Source organism: Diorhabda sublineata, chromosome 5, assembly GCF_026230105.1.
Source record: "Diorhabda sublineata isolate icDioSubl1.1 chromosome 5, icDioSubl1.1, whole genome shotgun sequence".
In the NCBI taxonomy this organism is placed as follows: Eukaryota; Metazoa; Arthropoda; class Insecta; order Coleoptera; family Chrysomelidae; genus Diorhabda; species Diorhabda sublineata.
This window is the reverse complement of record NC_079478.1, coordinates 7,527,809-7,543,568: the sequence shown is the minus strand read 5'-3', so window position 1 is coordinate 7,543,568 and position 15,760 is coordinate 7,527,809. Positions and strand designations below refer to the sequence as shown.

Sequence of the window (15,760 nt, the reverse complement as noted above, 5' to 3'; positions counted from 1 at the left end):
ACCGATCACATAAATGTATTTAAGGTTGGGTCACATCTTTTTTGTGACGAAAATAAATTTCAGAATGTCTGGTAAAGAAGCTATACAACGTATTAAGCAAAATGCTCAGGTAGCGAAGCAAACTATAGATGAATTGAAAAATGAGGTAATATAAAGATATTTCTAAATTAATGTTAGTATTAGGAACAATTTTATATTATTAAAAAAACTTTTTTGTTATAGCTAAACATATTGAACAACGAATACAATGCTATTTTAACTAGACAATTACAGGAAGAAAATGCTAAGCTCGTGGCAGCAGTAGAAGATGCGAAAAATAAGTTAATCCAATTAGAAATTCGGAATGGAATTAAACAAATTCCTATTCCAAATCAACCATTAAGTACATTTACACCGGAAATTCCAGATGCAAAGCCAGTTCTTAAAGAAAATGTACAAGCCCCTACTAAGCCAAAAAAAGAGAAAAAGGACACACCTGTAAATCAACAAAAATCTTCAAATGATTTACCAATAGATGTAGGAAGACTGGATTTACGCATTGGAAAAATTGAGGATATTAAAAGACATCCTGATGCAGATAGCCTATACGTATTACAAATTAATGTAGGAGAAGAAAAACCAAGAACCGTTTGTTCTGGTTTAGTCAAGTACGTTCCAATGGAGGATTTACAAAATAAAATGGTTGTTGTTCTTTGTAATTTGAAACCTGTGAAGGTAAAATTCAATCATTTGCTAAAATGCGCCTTAAGATTATTGTTTTAGATGAGAGGTATTACATCAGAAGCTATGGTAATGTGTGCCGTTCAAACTGAAGAAGGCGGATCAATTATTGAAACAATAATACCACCTGAAAACAGTAATCCTGGTGATCTAGTACACTGTGAAGGATATACCAGACAACCTGATTCTATTATGAATCCCAAAAAGAAAATTTTTGAAACTGTAGCTCCAGATTTGCATACTAATGACACATTGCAAGTTTGTTATAAAAATGTACCATTTCAGGTAACAGGAAAAGGAATTTGTCATTCAAAAACTTTAAAAAATGTTGTGGTTAGATAAAATGTGATAGGTCTTAGAAATAAAAACAAAGTTTTTTCCTACATCACTGTATTTTATTTCAAGAAGCTCAATCCAAAAGTAACAACCCAACATGTTATATGTTCTAAAAAAGAAATTTTAAGTTATTTGAAAATGAGATGTTCCAAACTTAAGCAGAAATGTGACTATTTCAATTTGTAGTTCTGATAAATGTAATTACAAAATTTTTCTTTTATTAGCTTCAAAGTAAACCTGCTCATAAATCTAGTACATGTAAAGTGCCAATCGGCCTGAATTTTTAGTTAAACAACTTCTCTCAGCTCAGTAACTGTTACGTTGTAAAACTAATATTTATATAAATTCACATAACTGGTGAACTAAAATTATTCTTTTTTGCCTACTGAGCCCCAATAATTACGCAAATAGATAAGATATTCGAGATAAAAAGGTATGTTAAACATAAAGTTGAAAATTCGTAATGCATTTAGGGGTTCACCTCCTTGTGCTTACTTTTTACATAAAAACATCAACCAATATTACAATTAATCAAATTTACATAGAGGAAAACAATCTATATTATTCAAAAAAAGAATGGAGAAGGAGGAATGTGTTCAATAGTCCTTACGGTTGTTAACGAGTTTTCAAAAGTAAAATGTGTTTTGTTTTATTAAAATATGTGTACAATGCGGAAAAATAGTGTCAAGTTACAAAATTGTCGGATTTTTATAGGGACACTCTCCATAATTTTAAACTTCAATAAATTACTGTTGAAAGTGCCAGCCATAGATCTAAAAATTCAATTCAATTTTGTTAATGAAAAGTTACAGAAAACAATTAATAGCCTGAACTCCTTTCATTTATAATAATCAGAGCGGGCAGTGATCGTTAGTAGTTTGCCGTGAAAGAAGAAGCTATGAGCGTCCTGAAGGAACTGACAGAAGAAGACTTCCTGCACTATTTTGAACAATAAAAAATTCGCATGGAGCAATGTACCAGTCTCTTTATTTAATAATCACACGTCGTACCACAATAAAATTGAAATGCTATTCAGGTGTACCTCGAATATAGTGACACAAAAAAGGTGTATACCCGTAAAATTAAAACAACTCAAGAACATATTATGTAATTTGAAATTCAAAATTAATGATTTGTGTCATGAATCTTTTTTTTGGCATCAAATAAATTGTGTAAAATTCGCTATCTATTTCAGCTAAATGACTGAGATATTGTTCAACAACATGGGACCCGGCTATTCGTAAAAGAATGTTTATTTTATTGCGTTAAAATATTAATATGAATTGCCAAACATCTTTAACATTGTAGTTCTTTATTCTAAAGAATTGAAATGCATTCTTTCACAATCAAAGTTCATTTTAACATAGTGTTTCATATTTAATTAACCCGGTTGCTAATAGAATGTCAACTTATTGAACCTGTAGTATACTTTGACCTGCAAGATTACCTGAATTGTCACCAGAACAATGTCTCACTTTATATTAAATAGTCAGTTTATTTATATTTGTTTTAGGCAGTCTGCTATCTGTTATTAAATTTCAACTTGAAGTAATTCGAAAAACAATTTGGACTGAACTTCCTTGTATTGGAGAAAAATATTCAAACATATCCATATTACAATATAAAACTGATTTTGCCCTAAAAGAATTTCATGAAACAAACTCATACACATTTGTATAAGGAAGACTTAAAACTAATTCAATAATCAATGCTAAAAGTGCAATTTTAAATAATTTACATATTTATATCACCAAGGTATGATCTCCAACTCCTTATAAAACACCTGAAGAAAGAAAATAAGTGTTGGTTCGTACTTAGAGAAAAAAATATGCAGATGGAAGGATACTTTAACTGAGGTTATGGAAAAAAATTAGCTTTTTGTACACCTATAAAGATATTTACACATAGTCCAATATGGACCACTAAAAAGATCATATTTAACAATGAATAAAAATTACAACATTGTACTAAAAAATAAGAAATTGAGATCTTTACATTTTGTACCGATCAGTTATAGCATCAGAAATAATATCTGCATATTTTGAATTAACTAGGATTAAAAAATGGTACAAAATATACAACCTTTTAAGATCCAAGAGTTGTTCAATGCCTGTGAGATCTCTTACCCCTGCTGCTACTTTCTGACCTTGATCTTCTTCTCCTTCTTCTATCTGAACGTGAACTAGAAGGTGATCTTCTAGAATACCTACTCCTCGATGAACTCTTTGATCTTCTAGATCTTTCTCTAGAACGTGTCCTTTTTGATCTTTTGTATGAAGATGATCTCGATCTTCGTGATCTGGAATATGACCTAGAAATATGCTTGGTAATAATAAAATTTAATAATACATATTTTTTTTTCATTTTCACAAATTTGAAAATGATATACCATTAATTCAAGTAAAACTGATTGCAATAATTAAAAAATAAACAAGGCAGGTTCATTTCTGAACAGTGGGTTATACTTATTGACAGTCTTGTCGTTTATATTTGACTATATTGCATCCGAAGAAAACTACAACATATTTTGTTGCCAAGATAATGCCAAATTCCCAAAAAATAATCCTCCACAGACACTGTGCTATTGAATTTTGGTAGCTACTTTGAACAATCTTTTAATAGTTATCAATACTGGATAGCCTTATGAACTAATTACCTCAACTTGACAAGCACAGAGATGTTACATGTTCTCTTTGTATGACAAAAAAACTGGCACGGAAATGTGCTCAAAAATGGAGCAAACAATAACAAAAAGTAGGTATTCTCTTTGTTTTACACATTTTAAATTTGATAGGAACTTAGTAGATACAAAAATGAAGCAAAAAATAGCAAAATACAAATAATACACTTAAAAGATATTAAAAATTATTATCAACAACTTTCTCAATTTCTAATTAAATTTTTATAATGTTTTAGCTGTCATTTCCTTAAAGATTCCAATACATCCCAAAATAATGATATATAAAAGCTATTATTTTTATTACGATTCAATACTACTAAGTTGAAATTTATCAAACCCTTGGTAACATTCATACTGATTGTGAGCACACTGTTTACACTACCACTATACCAACATTTACAATTACAGTGTCTGACGCGCGTTTCGATAACTAAGTTAACGTCTTCAGAGATTGAGTAGTGTGGTGGAGTAAACAGTGTCTATACGCACCTAGATCTAGTTCTTTTCGATGAGGATTTTTTCTTGCTTCTACGGGAGTCTCTTCTAGAGCTATTAGAATCTCTTCTCGATGGTGATTTCGACCAATGTGAAGATGTGGAACTGTGTCTTTTTTTTGGAGTAGATGATCTCTTTTTTGATCTTTTGTATGAATTTTTCGATTCTTCCGACGAAGAACGTCGACTTTTCGATCTATTATTAGAATAGTCGCTATCTTGCGACGAACTCGACTGCGATCGAGCCTTTTGTTTATCGTACGATTTCGGAGAAGATGCTATTTGTCTGGTATCTTGTTCATAATACTTTCGGTCTGGAAAATAGGTTAAATATGAATCTGACGATTTATATAAAAATGCAGTTTGTTGTAATACTGGCTTGAGTAATGTTCCAACAAAAGAAGCACTTTTACCTGCATTTAAAAAAAAATTCGTATCATAAATAGTTGTATTTTTTAATCCCCACTTGCACCGTAATCTCCAATCCACTGTTTAAAATAACAGGATATTAAATTTCAAACAACGGTTTAAATCATAATCGCTTGCACCATGTTTTGTGTGACTCAAGTTAAAGTTATGTCACCAATTTGGGGAAATTTTCTTAAAAATTAAATGAATTGGCACAAACACCTATCTTCATACAAGAATTTTTTTTCCATTTTAAGAGTTTTTTGTCGTTTCACGTAATATAATGAATGCTAAACGTGTAAGATCATTAAATTTTTCTTCTACTTCCAATTAATATTCTAACAAATTTCAAAAACTTTATCAAAATAAAAAAAATGACAAATTAAGTAAAAAGCTCGACATGGGACATTCTCTTTTTAAACATTTGATATCTACATACCATAGCAGAAGTGGTTTTCCCAATATAAAAGGAAAAACTAGAAACCCACATAATGTATGCAACAGCAAAATATTAGAAATTGGGTAAAGGGAAACCAGCTGAATAGAAAAAGCAATTATGATTAGCTATTTTTTTCTTATGTTATTTTATTCCATTTTTTACTGCATAAATCCAAAATAAGCCTCCCCAATAAATATTTTTGTCGATACATAAGTCTAATACAAACTTACAAGTCATTAGAAAACAGTTCAATTATACAGTCAAGTAACCAGTAACGAAGAGTAGGCTATTTAATAAATTTTATATAGATTAAAAGGAAATGATTGAGACTACTTAACGATCGATTATTTGATTTGCTTAAAAATTACACTTTTCAATGGTTACTTCATATAACAATTCCCTACGGTTTTTTTATTATTTTATTGTCCTGTCATTGTATATGGTTAAATCAGCAAAATAGAATAAAATTTCAGGATAATTTCTTTAGAAAATTATGAGTTATCAAATAATGGTAAAGAACAAGGCAATGTGAAAATCATTAGATATAGAGAGTTTTCTTTTAAACTTTAACGATGAGAATTAATAGAATAAAGCAAAGATAACGTTTTGGATTCAAATTTAACATAAAATAATTGTAGTGGAGTTCTGTACAATTTAATGAAATTATCTATTTACTTGAGTCACTATTCTGTATACTAAATCTATGTAAGGATCAACTACCATCAAGTTTTTCCGTGAATACAGTTCTTTTGTATGTATGTATCATCTTCATAAAATGTGTTCTGCAACCTGTACTGCTGCCAAATGTTATGTGTCTACAATACACCACATTTCCTCCCTTCCTTCCTAGATAACAACTCAATATAATTTCCATTTTCAGAAAAATGTAACTCAATTAGATTCACAATCATAGTCAATAGATTTCTTTATGATTCTACCTGTATTAGTAATAAATTCATTATTAAGTATATTTTATAATTATTCAAGAATATAACATAACAAAACCAAAAGAATGTCTTGTTACTTATGAGAGCATAGACAATAATATTGTGTAATACCTATAGCGATAATTATTGTTTCTGCTGAGTTTTTCATACCAAATTACCTGAGTTATAAGATAGAAATTGTTTAACTGAAAATTAAATCGGTTTGAGCCCCCGATTTCGGGGGTTTAATTTAATGATAGTCTAAAAACTTTTAAACTTGATTTAACACACGGCGCAACTAAAATAACAGAACCAAGCCAGTGTTAAAATTTAAACTATTGTTAACCTTACGGTGTAAGTGGCCATAAAAGTTTATTTTTGTGCGATTTTTTTATTTACTTTACATTCATAGCTAGTATGAAAAAATATTAAAAATAGTGGATAAGAAAATGTGTCAAAATGAAAATTTAGTTATTTCAAGAAAACACTGTTTCAATTTTGTTTTCGTAAAATAAATGTTTATTGTTAGAATATATAGACTATAAAATATAATTGAAATGAAAGTATAGTATATAAATTTTTCTAATCCACATGAAATTTTAATTAGCTCAAACAACAAACTGCAATAAACTTATAATATCTACTAATAAACATTCCATCATTACTTTACCTTCTAAGGAAAAGTCAAATTTCAATAACACTATCAAAATAAAAAAAACTTTAACAAATGTTCACTAAGAGTTACTAACTCCACTGCTTTCTAAGCCAATTGTTTTTATTGTTTACAATATGTTGTACACAATCTGGTTTATCGCACTATAAAATTACTGGCAAAGTAATTTTTAGTTTATTTAATTTTTTTTTCAAATACTGACCTTGATCTCGAGCGTCTACCTGTGATTCGTTATCGTTGGATTCCGGACTTTGTGATCTACTTAAGCTACCTCCTTTGCGCCTTTCTGCATCTTCTAACCTATTCTCTATTTCCCTTTCAGTTTTTTGGAAATCTGCCATTTTCCTTTTAATTGTATCCTGCAACAAAATGATATTTTTACTGTTGACACTATGAATATTTATAATCAGTCATACTGAGGGTGAGGTGATTTTGAAAAGACATCATACATCTTTTTAGGTGTAATAATGACAACTCGATGAAACATTTGTTATCAATTCCAAAACAATACATATATTAAGAGCTCAATAACATACAGTGGTGGATTTACCAGCAGGTTGAGTAGACTGAAGCTTAGGGCAGCAAATTTTTTATTTCGATTAAGAAAATAAGAAATATTGTTCACAAGAAGACAAGTTATGAAATTTTTACAAAAAAAAATAATTCAATTATAATTAAATGGTATTATATTGTTACTGTCACTGAATATTTTCAATTTCAGTCATTCTCATATTCATCATTGAATATTGTGTTTAAATTATGATTTTTGTGCCAAAGTGGCAAAATAAGCCATTAAGACATGCTCTAAAAATGAGTTTTTAATTCTAGGTTCAAGTTACTACAACTTTCCGTTTTATTTCTTTGATGTATATCAAATTATAATCTGTGAATTCTGTTGATATTAATTATGTTGACAACGACATTTCAATTTATTTACAGTAAAAAATCAAAATGACCTTAGATTTTGAAAAATATTTCATTTCAAACATGTTCCTTATCTACCTGCATATTAGTTTCAATAACTGATTCAAAATGATTATTGATCATTACAGTTATAGAAAAAAGGCTAATAATATATAATATTCAACAAGAAGCAGTTGCTAGTAATCTCTAAACTTGATTAATTAATTAAAACCCTCGTACCTTTAATTCGTCATCAGAATTTCTAGAGTTTCTGCGAAAATCTTCATCAGTATCATCACCTGAACTAGTTCCAGAATCATCATCTCCGTAAATACCCAACCCTATTATCATTAAACATATTAAATATTGTGTTGGAGCTGAAAATGTTAAGCTACGAAAATTGCACAACAAACAAGATCATTATAAATCTTACCAAGAGATGAACTTTCATTTTGTTTCAACTTGTAGGGTGGAAATTTACAAAATTTGTATAAACAAATTACTCATTTTTAATAATTAGAAAAAAAGTTGTTATCATTTTGATTATTTAAAATGGAAAGTTCAAGTCCCTGACAATATATGTGTAATAATAAAAAAAAAATAGATTTTTAAACAATTAGAATACTTACCAAGTCGGCTTCTAATCATGGCACCGCTGGGTGCTGATGCTGCTTGGGAGGCTGAAGTTAACAACAAATTTAACAAACTGAACCCATAAATACCCTGTTAACAATCTCAGGAATAACAATAAAAAAATTACCGTAGTGAGATAACATCAAACCTAATAGCGGTGTTATTAACAAACTTTTAATCACAAATATATTTAAAAATGTACACATTAGAATACCTTTTCGATTTTTCATAAAACGTTGCAATTCCTCTCTACATACAGATTCTATATGCCGATTAGTTACACTTAATAAGATTTCTGTCATAGTATGTCTTACTTTTAGCATCTAAAAATAAAATTTTTCAACAATTTTAATTAAAAAATAATTATTGAATTACCAATTCATCATGGGACAAAGGTGCTGGTTCTGAGCTCTTTTGTTGCTTTTTCACTTTGGTATCTTCTTCAGAATTTTCACCATCACTATCCTAATATTATAGCATGGAAAAGTAAAGTAAATTGTTATATTACTATGAGTATACTTACAAATCTACTTTTTTGTCGTTCTTTCATTGTAGACTTCAATATTTCAATTGTCTCTTTATTTGGTTTGGAATTTTCCAAATAAGACTCCCTTTCTTCTTTTTCTTTTTGTTTTTCCATCTGTTTCAATTTATCCTTTTCCATTTTTTCTAAACCTATTTAAGGATAAAAGATAAGAAATTACAAAATAATCCTAAAATAACTGGGACATTCCCAAAGAAAAATAAATGAGGTAGAAAAAGAAACAAAAAGACTGTTTAATGGGAAAGCCCTTGGAGAAGATGGAATAGAGGCTGAGCTGAACACTAACATAAAAAATAAAAATACTGAGAACTATATTCGGACTTAATATTACAGATGGAAAAAGAAAAATGAAGAAATAGAAGAAGAGCTAGGAGAAAAAATATAACAAGGTATTTAAAAACACAAACACTAAATTGGGCAGGACACATCACAAGAAGGAGACCTACAGAATTATTGAGAAGGATTAACACAACCTAACCTAACCAACAAATACATGGAGAAAGCAAATTAAAGAAGATATCAGAATCCTAGAAATAGTAGACTGGAAAGTAATATGCATAAACAGAAAAGAATGGAGAAAGCTAAAGTCAGGACAAAAAAACTACAACAAAAAGAACAAGGGGAGTAATCCACCCCAATAAAGAGATTTGTAGGTGCACAAAGAGTGATGATGATTTAATAAACTCATTTCATTCTTATGTGTCAAATAAAGTATACATTATAAAAAAAAGACAATTTGTTTATCATTTATCTAATAAAAAATATATCATTAATACCTTCTCTTATCCAAGCTGGTAGTTGTTTCCTTTTGGCATTGTCTAAAGTTGTTCCTGATACTACTGTTGTGTCAACTGGAATTGCCGATGGAGCGATTGGAGCTGGTGCTCTTATAGGTACATTTACTTTACTATATCTTTTGTTGTGAGGTTTAATATGTTTTGTAGGTGAAGTTGAAGTGTTGTTCCAATAATGGGGACTGTTGGAATTTGTATGACTAAAATAAGTTTATTGAACATGTTTTTTACAAAATTATACAGTTAACTACCTTCCAAAAGGTGTAGCATTATCACTAGTGCTTTCAATAGGTTCAACATAAGAATTATTAGGTGTAGGCAATAGTGGGGCTTTCACTCCACTAATACTTGGTGCAGGAGGAGGTACAGGAGGTGCCCAATTATTACTCCAATTCCAAGATGGATTTTGAGCACTCCAATTCCATGTATCTATACTTGGCGGGGGAGGTACCTCATTTGAACTCCATATAGGAGGTGGAGGTGCTTCTTTATCATTTTCTACATCCATTTCAGCTTCTCCACCTTCGGTACTGATTCTTTTTCCTTTTTGAGCAATAGGTGGATCTCCCGGCATTGGAGGAGGACCTGCTTCTTTCATTATAATCCATTGCTGGGCTAGCGCTGCCCAATCGACTTGTTCACCGGGAACATTTTGAAAAGATGCTGGGTTGAGGGCCCACTGGGCATACTTTTGGGATTCATTTGAGTCACTTCCTGAATACATAGTTCTAAATTACGGTAAGAAATTCTGGAAAAATTCTAGACTCTGTATAATTAAAGGCAAAACACTTTTTGCTAGAAATATCACATACATCGGCAAACTCTTACATGACATATATATGACAAATGATTGCTGCATAGGTATTGACTCAAAATGGAAACTTAATTTATCACATTCAGCAAATTGATCCTGCATTAAAAGAACCAAATTTTAAAATATTGATCTATTTCTAAAACTATTCTTTATAAATTTCTCAGAGTATTCTGTAAAACAGAATATTTCACAAAATAGATATATCTAAGTATTCAGTGTAACCAACATAGCCAAAAGAATTTTTCTTGAAAAACTGCCGCGTTATCTTTAAAAGTATTGATCTGTTCGTATTTTAATACAAACATCAAAAACAAAATGTTTAAAATGAATGTTTCTTTAACTTTCGAAGTACTACTATATTTAAATTCATATTATTTTGGTTTATTTGCAGTGTGTGAAATAGGTATGATATCGGTAAAATATTTTAGTTTTAATAGTCTTGACCATTATTCTACTGATTTTGGTATATTTATGGCTGTATGTTTAATAGAAATATTTAGAATTTTATTAGCAAGTAGAGGAAATTTAACAGAAAAAAGTAAGTACTAATTTATTATTAATCAGTCGTTATAATAACTCCTATTACTTTATTTTAGAGTGGCCCGTTATTGTTGCCATTTTATTGACAATTCCATCAGTGTTAGGTGTGGTATATTTAATGATATGGCAAAGTGAAATACTACGTTTTGAATATGTTATATGTGGTATGCAATTGGGATTTTGTGCTGCAGAAATTGTTACCGGCATATTGTGTTTATTTTCCTGTTGCCAAACTCCAGAATATTATTAAATATTTTTTCAATAAACAAGTAATTACACTTAATATAGTTTTATTAAATATGTAAAATTTGCAAAGTAATACAAAGTGCAAAAAACAATTGATTATATTTGCCAAAATATAGTTAAAAAATAGAGACATGACGATTTAGAGCATTGAGCTGTTCTTAATAACTCGTTGGAATATTTTTATTTGTTAATAGAATCAATTTCGTGAGAAAGTTGGTTCATTTCTGAAATATCCCTGATATAGGTTCATTTTTCCTCTGCGGGAGCTATTTTTAAGTACTACCCCTGTTTAAATACAACGCCATAACTCCGCTTGTATTATCTTTATTTTCAACGATAAACAATGAAAGCGTGCTTTAGAATGAGTCATAGATTAATGAATAAAGTAATAGGTTGAAGATTTTGAAAATAAATAGTTCTTTATTTTTACATTTCGCGAACAGTTTTTGAATGGTTTTTCATACTACCAGCACCTACTATTTGTTAAATTGTTGAATTCTACTTTCTATACAATCTTATAATTACTATATTAAGTTCATATTGTTAATATAAACGTATGTATTCAATCCCAACAGATTACTTTTCAATTATATGGTGTGAGTCTGTATTTATGTTTACGTTATATTGAAGAAAAAATACTGTTTGATTATGTAGTTCGATGGTTTTCGGGAAAACTGCCTATATGTCAATATATTCAAGTGACAAATCAAAGCTACAAATGTCAAAAAGCGTAAACAAACAATTTATTTAAACTTTACAGTTGTTAAGGGAAATAAAAATGGTTACAAATATTACAATCGTAGATTTTCCAACAATATGTCGGTTGTGTTTAAAAACTGGAGAATCGAGAAGTATATTTTATACCCCTAAATATGTAACTTTAATTCAGAATATAACAAATTTGAAGGTAATTTACTTACAATTTTTTGAAATTACTAATAAGAAGCTATTAAAAACACGTATTTAAATAAAAAACTTTGTTAAAAATTTTACTTAGAGATTAAAAGTTTTATAAAGGGAAAACTCAATTTAAGATTAGATATTGAATCGGTTTGTAATTTCTTATAGGTAAAAGATGATGACATTTTTCCAAAAATGATCTGCCAAAGTTGTTTGAACAAACTGGAAGAAATATGGACATTCATAGAAATGTGCAACAATAACAATGAAATTTTATACAATATAAAAGATGGTAGGATACATAAAAGTGAACTCGTAGATAGCCTAATAAAAGTTAGTGATTCATTTATTGATGTAGGAAATGGAAGTGATATTTCGTTAAAATCAGAAGATTTTTTCTATGCTGACCAAATATATTCAGATTCTGAAAATGAAGAACTCAAACCAAAGAAGAAAGTTACGTGTAAATTATGCCAAAATAAATTCAAAAGTTGGTATAAGCTGCAGGTACATCAGAAAAATAATTGTCCTATGGCCGACAGTAGAAAAATGGATTATATATGCTTGATATGTGATTGGGAAGGGAATACCAAACAGGCACTAAAAATTCATGAAAGGAAGGAACACACTGAAACAGTCGAAATTTCTAAAGGTGTTGTTAAGAAAAAGTGGAAATGTGCCATATGTGCCAAGTTATTCACTAAAAAAATTGATTTACAAAGACACAGAAGAGTTCACACAGGCTTAAGACCATTTATTTGTACTATTTGCAATAAAGGTTTCACACAAAAAAGTACATTGGAGAGACACATGAGCTCACTACATTCAAATCAAGAGGAGAGACAGAATTTCGAGTGTTACATTTGTGAAAGAAAATTTGTAAGAAAAGATCACTTGGAAGCTCACATGCATAATGTACATATTAAAAAACAGAATGATTCTCCATTGGATATAGAATTATATTCTGAATCAAAAACTTGCCAAATATGTTTTAAAACTTTTAGCATTTTTTCTTATCTACACAGTCATTTGGTGATTGTACATCAAGAAGCAAAACCGCCTAAACCTAAACCAAAATTGAGAAAAATAAGGTTTGAACATTCTTCGAATCTATGCAGCATATGTGGTAAATCGTTTGAAAAAAGGAAAACCTATCAGATGCATATGAACAGGAAACATTCAGAGAAAAAAAATGACTCTAAACTCAAAAATAAAGTTGTCGAGAGAAAGGATAAGTTTCAGTGTTGGCATTGTGGAAAAATATTCACAACACAATCAAATTTAAAGGTAAAAATTCATATTTTTCAATTAATAATTATGAAGGTAGCACCTATTTATACGAAAATCAGATAATTAATTTGTTTTTTATTCATCCAATTATTGTATGTATTATTTATTTGCTAAATGTTAGAAAGTTGTCATGAAAAATCGAAAAATTATTATTTTCCAAAATTTTTTTTCTTAAATTTTGTTTATTATTTCAACACATTTAATATAAAAATGGAAGTTTGGAAACCAAAATTTCAACACTTTTGTGGCCTCTAAAAAATCCAAAAACCACAAATTCCCCGTTTTGTCTCTGGAAACTGTATTTAAAAATTTGTTTCGAAAAATATTGTACTTTGTTCCCTTCCTTTTCTTCATGCTTACCGTAACAAGAATTTCATTTTTTCAAAACTATTAATAACTTGTAAGAATTGTTCAAATTATGATATTCAATTTATTTTTTCGTCTTTATATGCGCTTTCCAAGAAAATTCACAATTTTTGTCGCATTAAGCATGAAGAAAGTAAGGAAAAAACATTTTTGAAAAAAATATTGAAGTACAGTTTTCAGAAACAAATTGGAAAATTTATGTTTGTTGCCATAAAATAAAAAATCGATAAGTTAATGTTTTCTAGTTTTTTTTTCATTTTGTTTATTATTTCGACACATTTAAGATAAAAATGGAAGTTGTTAAACCAAAATTTCAACACTTTTGTGAACACTAAAAAATCTGAAAACTGTATTTAAATATTTGTTTTGAAGATTATTGTACGTTTTTCCATCCTTTTCTTTATGTTAACTGCAATTGTTTACACTACCACTACACTAACACTCACAATCACACTGTCTGACTCGCGTTTCGATAACCAAGTTAACGTCTTCAGAGACTGAAGGTAAACTGAAACCTATTACCTTGACTTACCTGTTTTATACTAAATTCTCCCAACAATAACCTTCTCCCGCGAAAAATAATTCCAGGGGGAAAACGTCATTGACTGGAATCCTCACGTTTCTTAATAAAGAATAAATATGAATATTCTCGCAAAGGATGTTATGTTAGGTTAGGTTCAATTATACCTATAAATTAAAAATTTATTTTCATTTAATATAAGGTTATTTAAATAATGAGGTGCTATTTGAATTCTCAACTAATCTAATGATTATTTCGTTTTGAGACGATCTTTTCAGTGATATATGGAATAAATAAAGAATAAGTGTATTTGAAATTTTAATTTGTACTTTTTAAACTTAATATAAATAAGTAGCTCACTTCTTTGAAAAATTGATATAAGTAGCAATGAATAATCTATAATTGTATTAAATATATTTAACTATTTATCAAAAAATAAATAAATCACTAAATGAAAATCTGACTTTTGAGTATTTTACATATAGCGGATATTATAATTATCACTTATCAATAGGCAACAAACTATTTACACTGTATACTGAACACATTGTTTAGACTACCACTACACCATCACTAACAATTACACTGTGTGACGAGCGTTTCGATAATCAAGTTATCATGTTCAGAGACTGAAGATAAACTGTTTTCGTTCAGTTTACAACTTGGTTATCGAAACGTGCGTCAGACAGTGTAATTGGGAGTGTTGATGTAGTTGTAGTGTTAACAGTGTGTTCAGTATGAATATCAGCAACGGTTCCAGAAATTCCAACTTATTTACATTGTTGTGTCTGTATCAATTTTGAAAATGAATGTTTGTTATCAAACAGTAATTATTAGGAACAGTATTTTTGTTTTATAATTACCAGGTTCATATTCGAATTCACACTGGTGAGAAACCGTATCAGTGCAAATATTGCAGCCAAAGGTTTGCCGCATATTCTAGTTGGCATGAGCATGAAAATATCCATACAGGAAATAAACCTTTCCAATGTGTCCATTGCAAGAAGGCTTTTAAACAGAGAGGATCTCTGAGAAAACATTTGCGATCCTCTGTACATAGAAAACCAATGGAAGATATTTTGAGCCAGCAGGAAGTCCATATCTTAGTGCCATAGATACATTTTGTGATATAATGTTTAGTCATAAATTAGTGATTTTTTAATTACATTGTAGATCTCAAACTAATGTATATCATTTAATTGTAGCTATTCATCTTGTAATTTCTACATACACATATATGTTTATCATAATTTGTATTATTTACAATGTATTGTGATATATATGTTTGAGTGTTTTTTCAAATTCATTTTATTTTTATAACAAAAGTATTTATTCAGTATGCATGTAGTGGGTGCTTTTAATTTATTAAATTATTATAGAAGTGCTCTAACTTTATTTATTCAAAATTATTTATATAAAAGTGATAAAGTAATTCGGCTCATGTTCGGAAACTGAACATCACCGAACGTACCCTAAGATAAAATACAAACTTAGGACCAATTTTACAACTTAGGATAGAACTGGAGATTAAACC

General features: G+C 29.3%; 4 protein-coding genes across 4 annotated transcripts; 3 read left to right on the top strand and 1 right to left on the bottom strand.

Moving 5' to 3' along the window:
• The first annotated feature begins 4 nt into the window (after positions 1-4).
• On the top strand, positions 5-1,100 carry LOC130444642 (aminoacyl tRNA synthase complex-interacting multifunctional protein 1). Its single transcript, XM_056779892.1, has 3 exons — positions 5-145; positions 223-714; positions 763-1,100. The coding sequence occupies exons 1-3, from the start codon at positions 14-16 to the stop codon at positions 1,060-1,062; spliced, it is 924 nt and encodes a 307-aa protein (XP_056635870.1). The 5' UTR covers positions 5-13; the 3' UTR covers positions 1,063-1,100.
• LOC130444640 (arginine/serine-rich protein PNISR-like) lies at positions 1,094-10,596 on the bottom strand. The gene is made up of 11 exons (XM_056779891.1): positions 9,802-10,596; positions 9,533-9,750; positions 8,736-8,887; positions 8,588-8,677; positions 8,427-8,535; positions 8,209-8,259; positions 7,820-7,920; positions 6,879-7,035; positions 4,226-4,544; positions 3,139-3,367; positions 1,094-2,839 (listed from the first exon to the last, which is right to left on the bottom strand). Exons 1-10 carry the CDS (start codon positions 10,272-10,274, stop codon positions 3,160-3,162), a joined length of 1,878 nt encoding a protein of 625 aa, XP_056635869.1. The 5' UTR covers positions 10,275-10,596; the 3' UTR covers positions 1,094-2,839; positions 3,139-3,159.
• A 42-nt stretch (positions 10,597-10,638) lies between these two features.
• LOC130444638 (transmembrane protein 80-like) lies at positions 10,639-11,154 on the top strand. The gene is made up of 2 exons (XM_056779889.1): positions 10,639-10,902; positions 10,961-11,154. Exons 1-2 carry the CDS (start codon positions 10,680-10,682, stop codon positions 11,152-11,154), a joined length of 417 nt encoding a protein of 138 aa, XP_056635867.1. The 5' UTR covers positions 10,639-10,679.
• A 686-nt stretch (positions 11,155-11,840) lies between these two features.
• On the top strand, positions 11,841-15,610 carry LOC130444028 (zinc finger protein ZFP2-like). Its single transcript, XM_056778994.1, has 3 exons — positions 11,841-12,057; positions 12,219-13,337; positions 15,093-15,610. The coding sequence occupies exons 1-3, from the start codon at positions 11,929-11,931 to the stop codon at positions 15,339-15,341; spliced, it is 1,497 nt and encodes a 498-aa protein (XP_056634972.1). The 5' UTR covers positions 11,841-11,928; the 3' UTR covers positions 15,342-15,610.
• Positions 15,611-15,760: the final 150 nt, after the last annotated feature.

Excerpts from the sequence above, each read along its gene's own strand:
- LOC130444642 (XM_056779892.1), top strand. The coding sequence starts at position 14 with ATGTATTTAAGGTTGGGTCACATCTTTTTTGTGACGAAAATAAATTTC. Across the intron at positions 146-222 it reads TAGATGAATTGAAAAATGAG|CTAAACATATTGAACAACGA; the intron begins GTAATATAAAGA and ends TTTTTGTTATAG. Across the intron at positions 715-762 it reads GTAATTTGAAACCTGTGAAG|ATGAGAGGTATTACATCAGA; the intron begins GTAAAATTCAAT and ends TTATTGTTTTAG.
- LOC130444640 (XM_056779891.1), bottom strand. The coding sequence starts at position 10,274 with ATGTATTCAGGAAGTGACTCAAATGAATCCCAAAAGTATGCCCAGTGG. Across the intron at positions 8,536-8,587 it reads CTTTGTCCCATGATGAATTG|ATGCTAAAAGTAAGACATAC; the intron begins GTAATTCAATAA and ends TTTTATTTTTAG. Across the intron at positions 7,921-8,208 it reads CATGATTAGAAGCCGACTTG|GGTTGGGTATTTACGGAGAT; the intron begins GTAAGTATTCTA and ends TAATGATAATAG.
- LOC130444638 (XM_056779889.1), top strand. The coding sequence starts at position 10,680 with ATGTTTAAAATGAATGTTTCTTTAACTTTCGAAGTACTACTATATTTA. Across the intron at positions 10,903-10,960 it reads AGGAAATTTAACAGAAAAAA|AGTGGCCCGTTATTGTTGCC; the intron begins GTAAGTACTAAT and ends ACTTTATTTTAG.
- LOC130444028 (XM_056778994.1), top strand. The coding sequence starts at position 11,929 with ATGGTTACAAATATTACAATCGTAGATTTTCCAACAATATGTCGGTTG. Across the intron at positions 12,058-12,218 it reads AGAATATAACAAATTTGAAG|GTAAAAGATGATGACATTTT; the intron begins GTAATTTACTTA and ends AATTTCTTATAG. Across the intron at positions 13,338-15,092 it reads CAACACAATCAAATTTAAAG|GTTCATATTCGAATTCACAC; the intron begins GTAAAAATTCAT and ends TATAATTACCAG.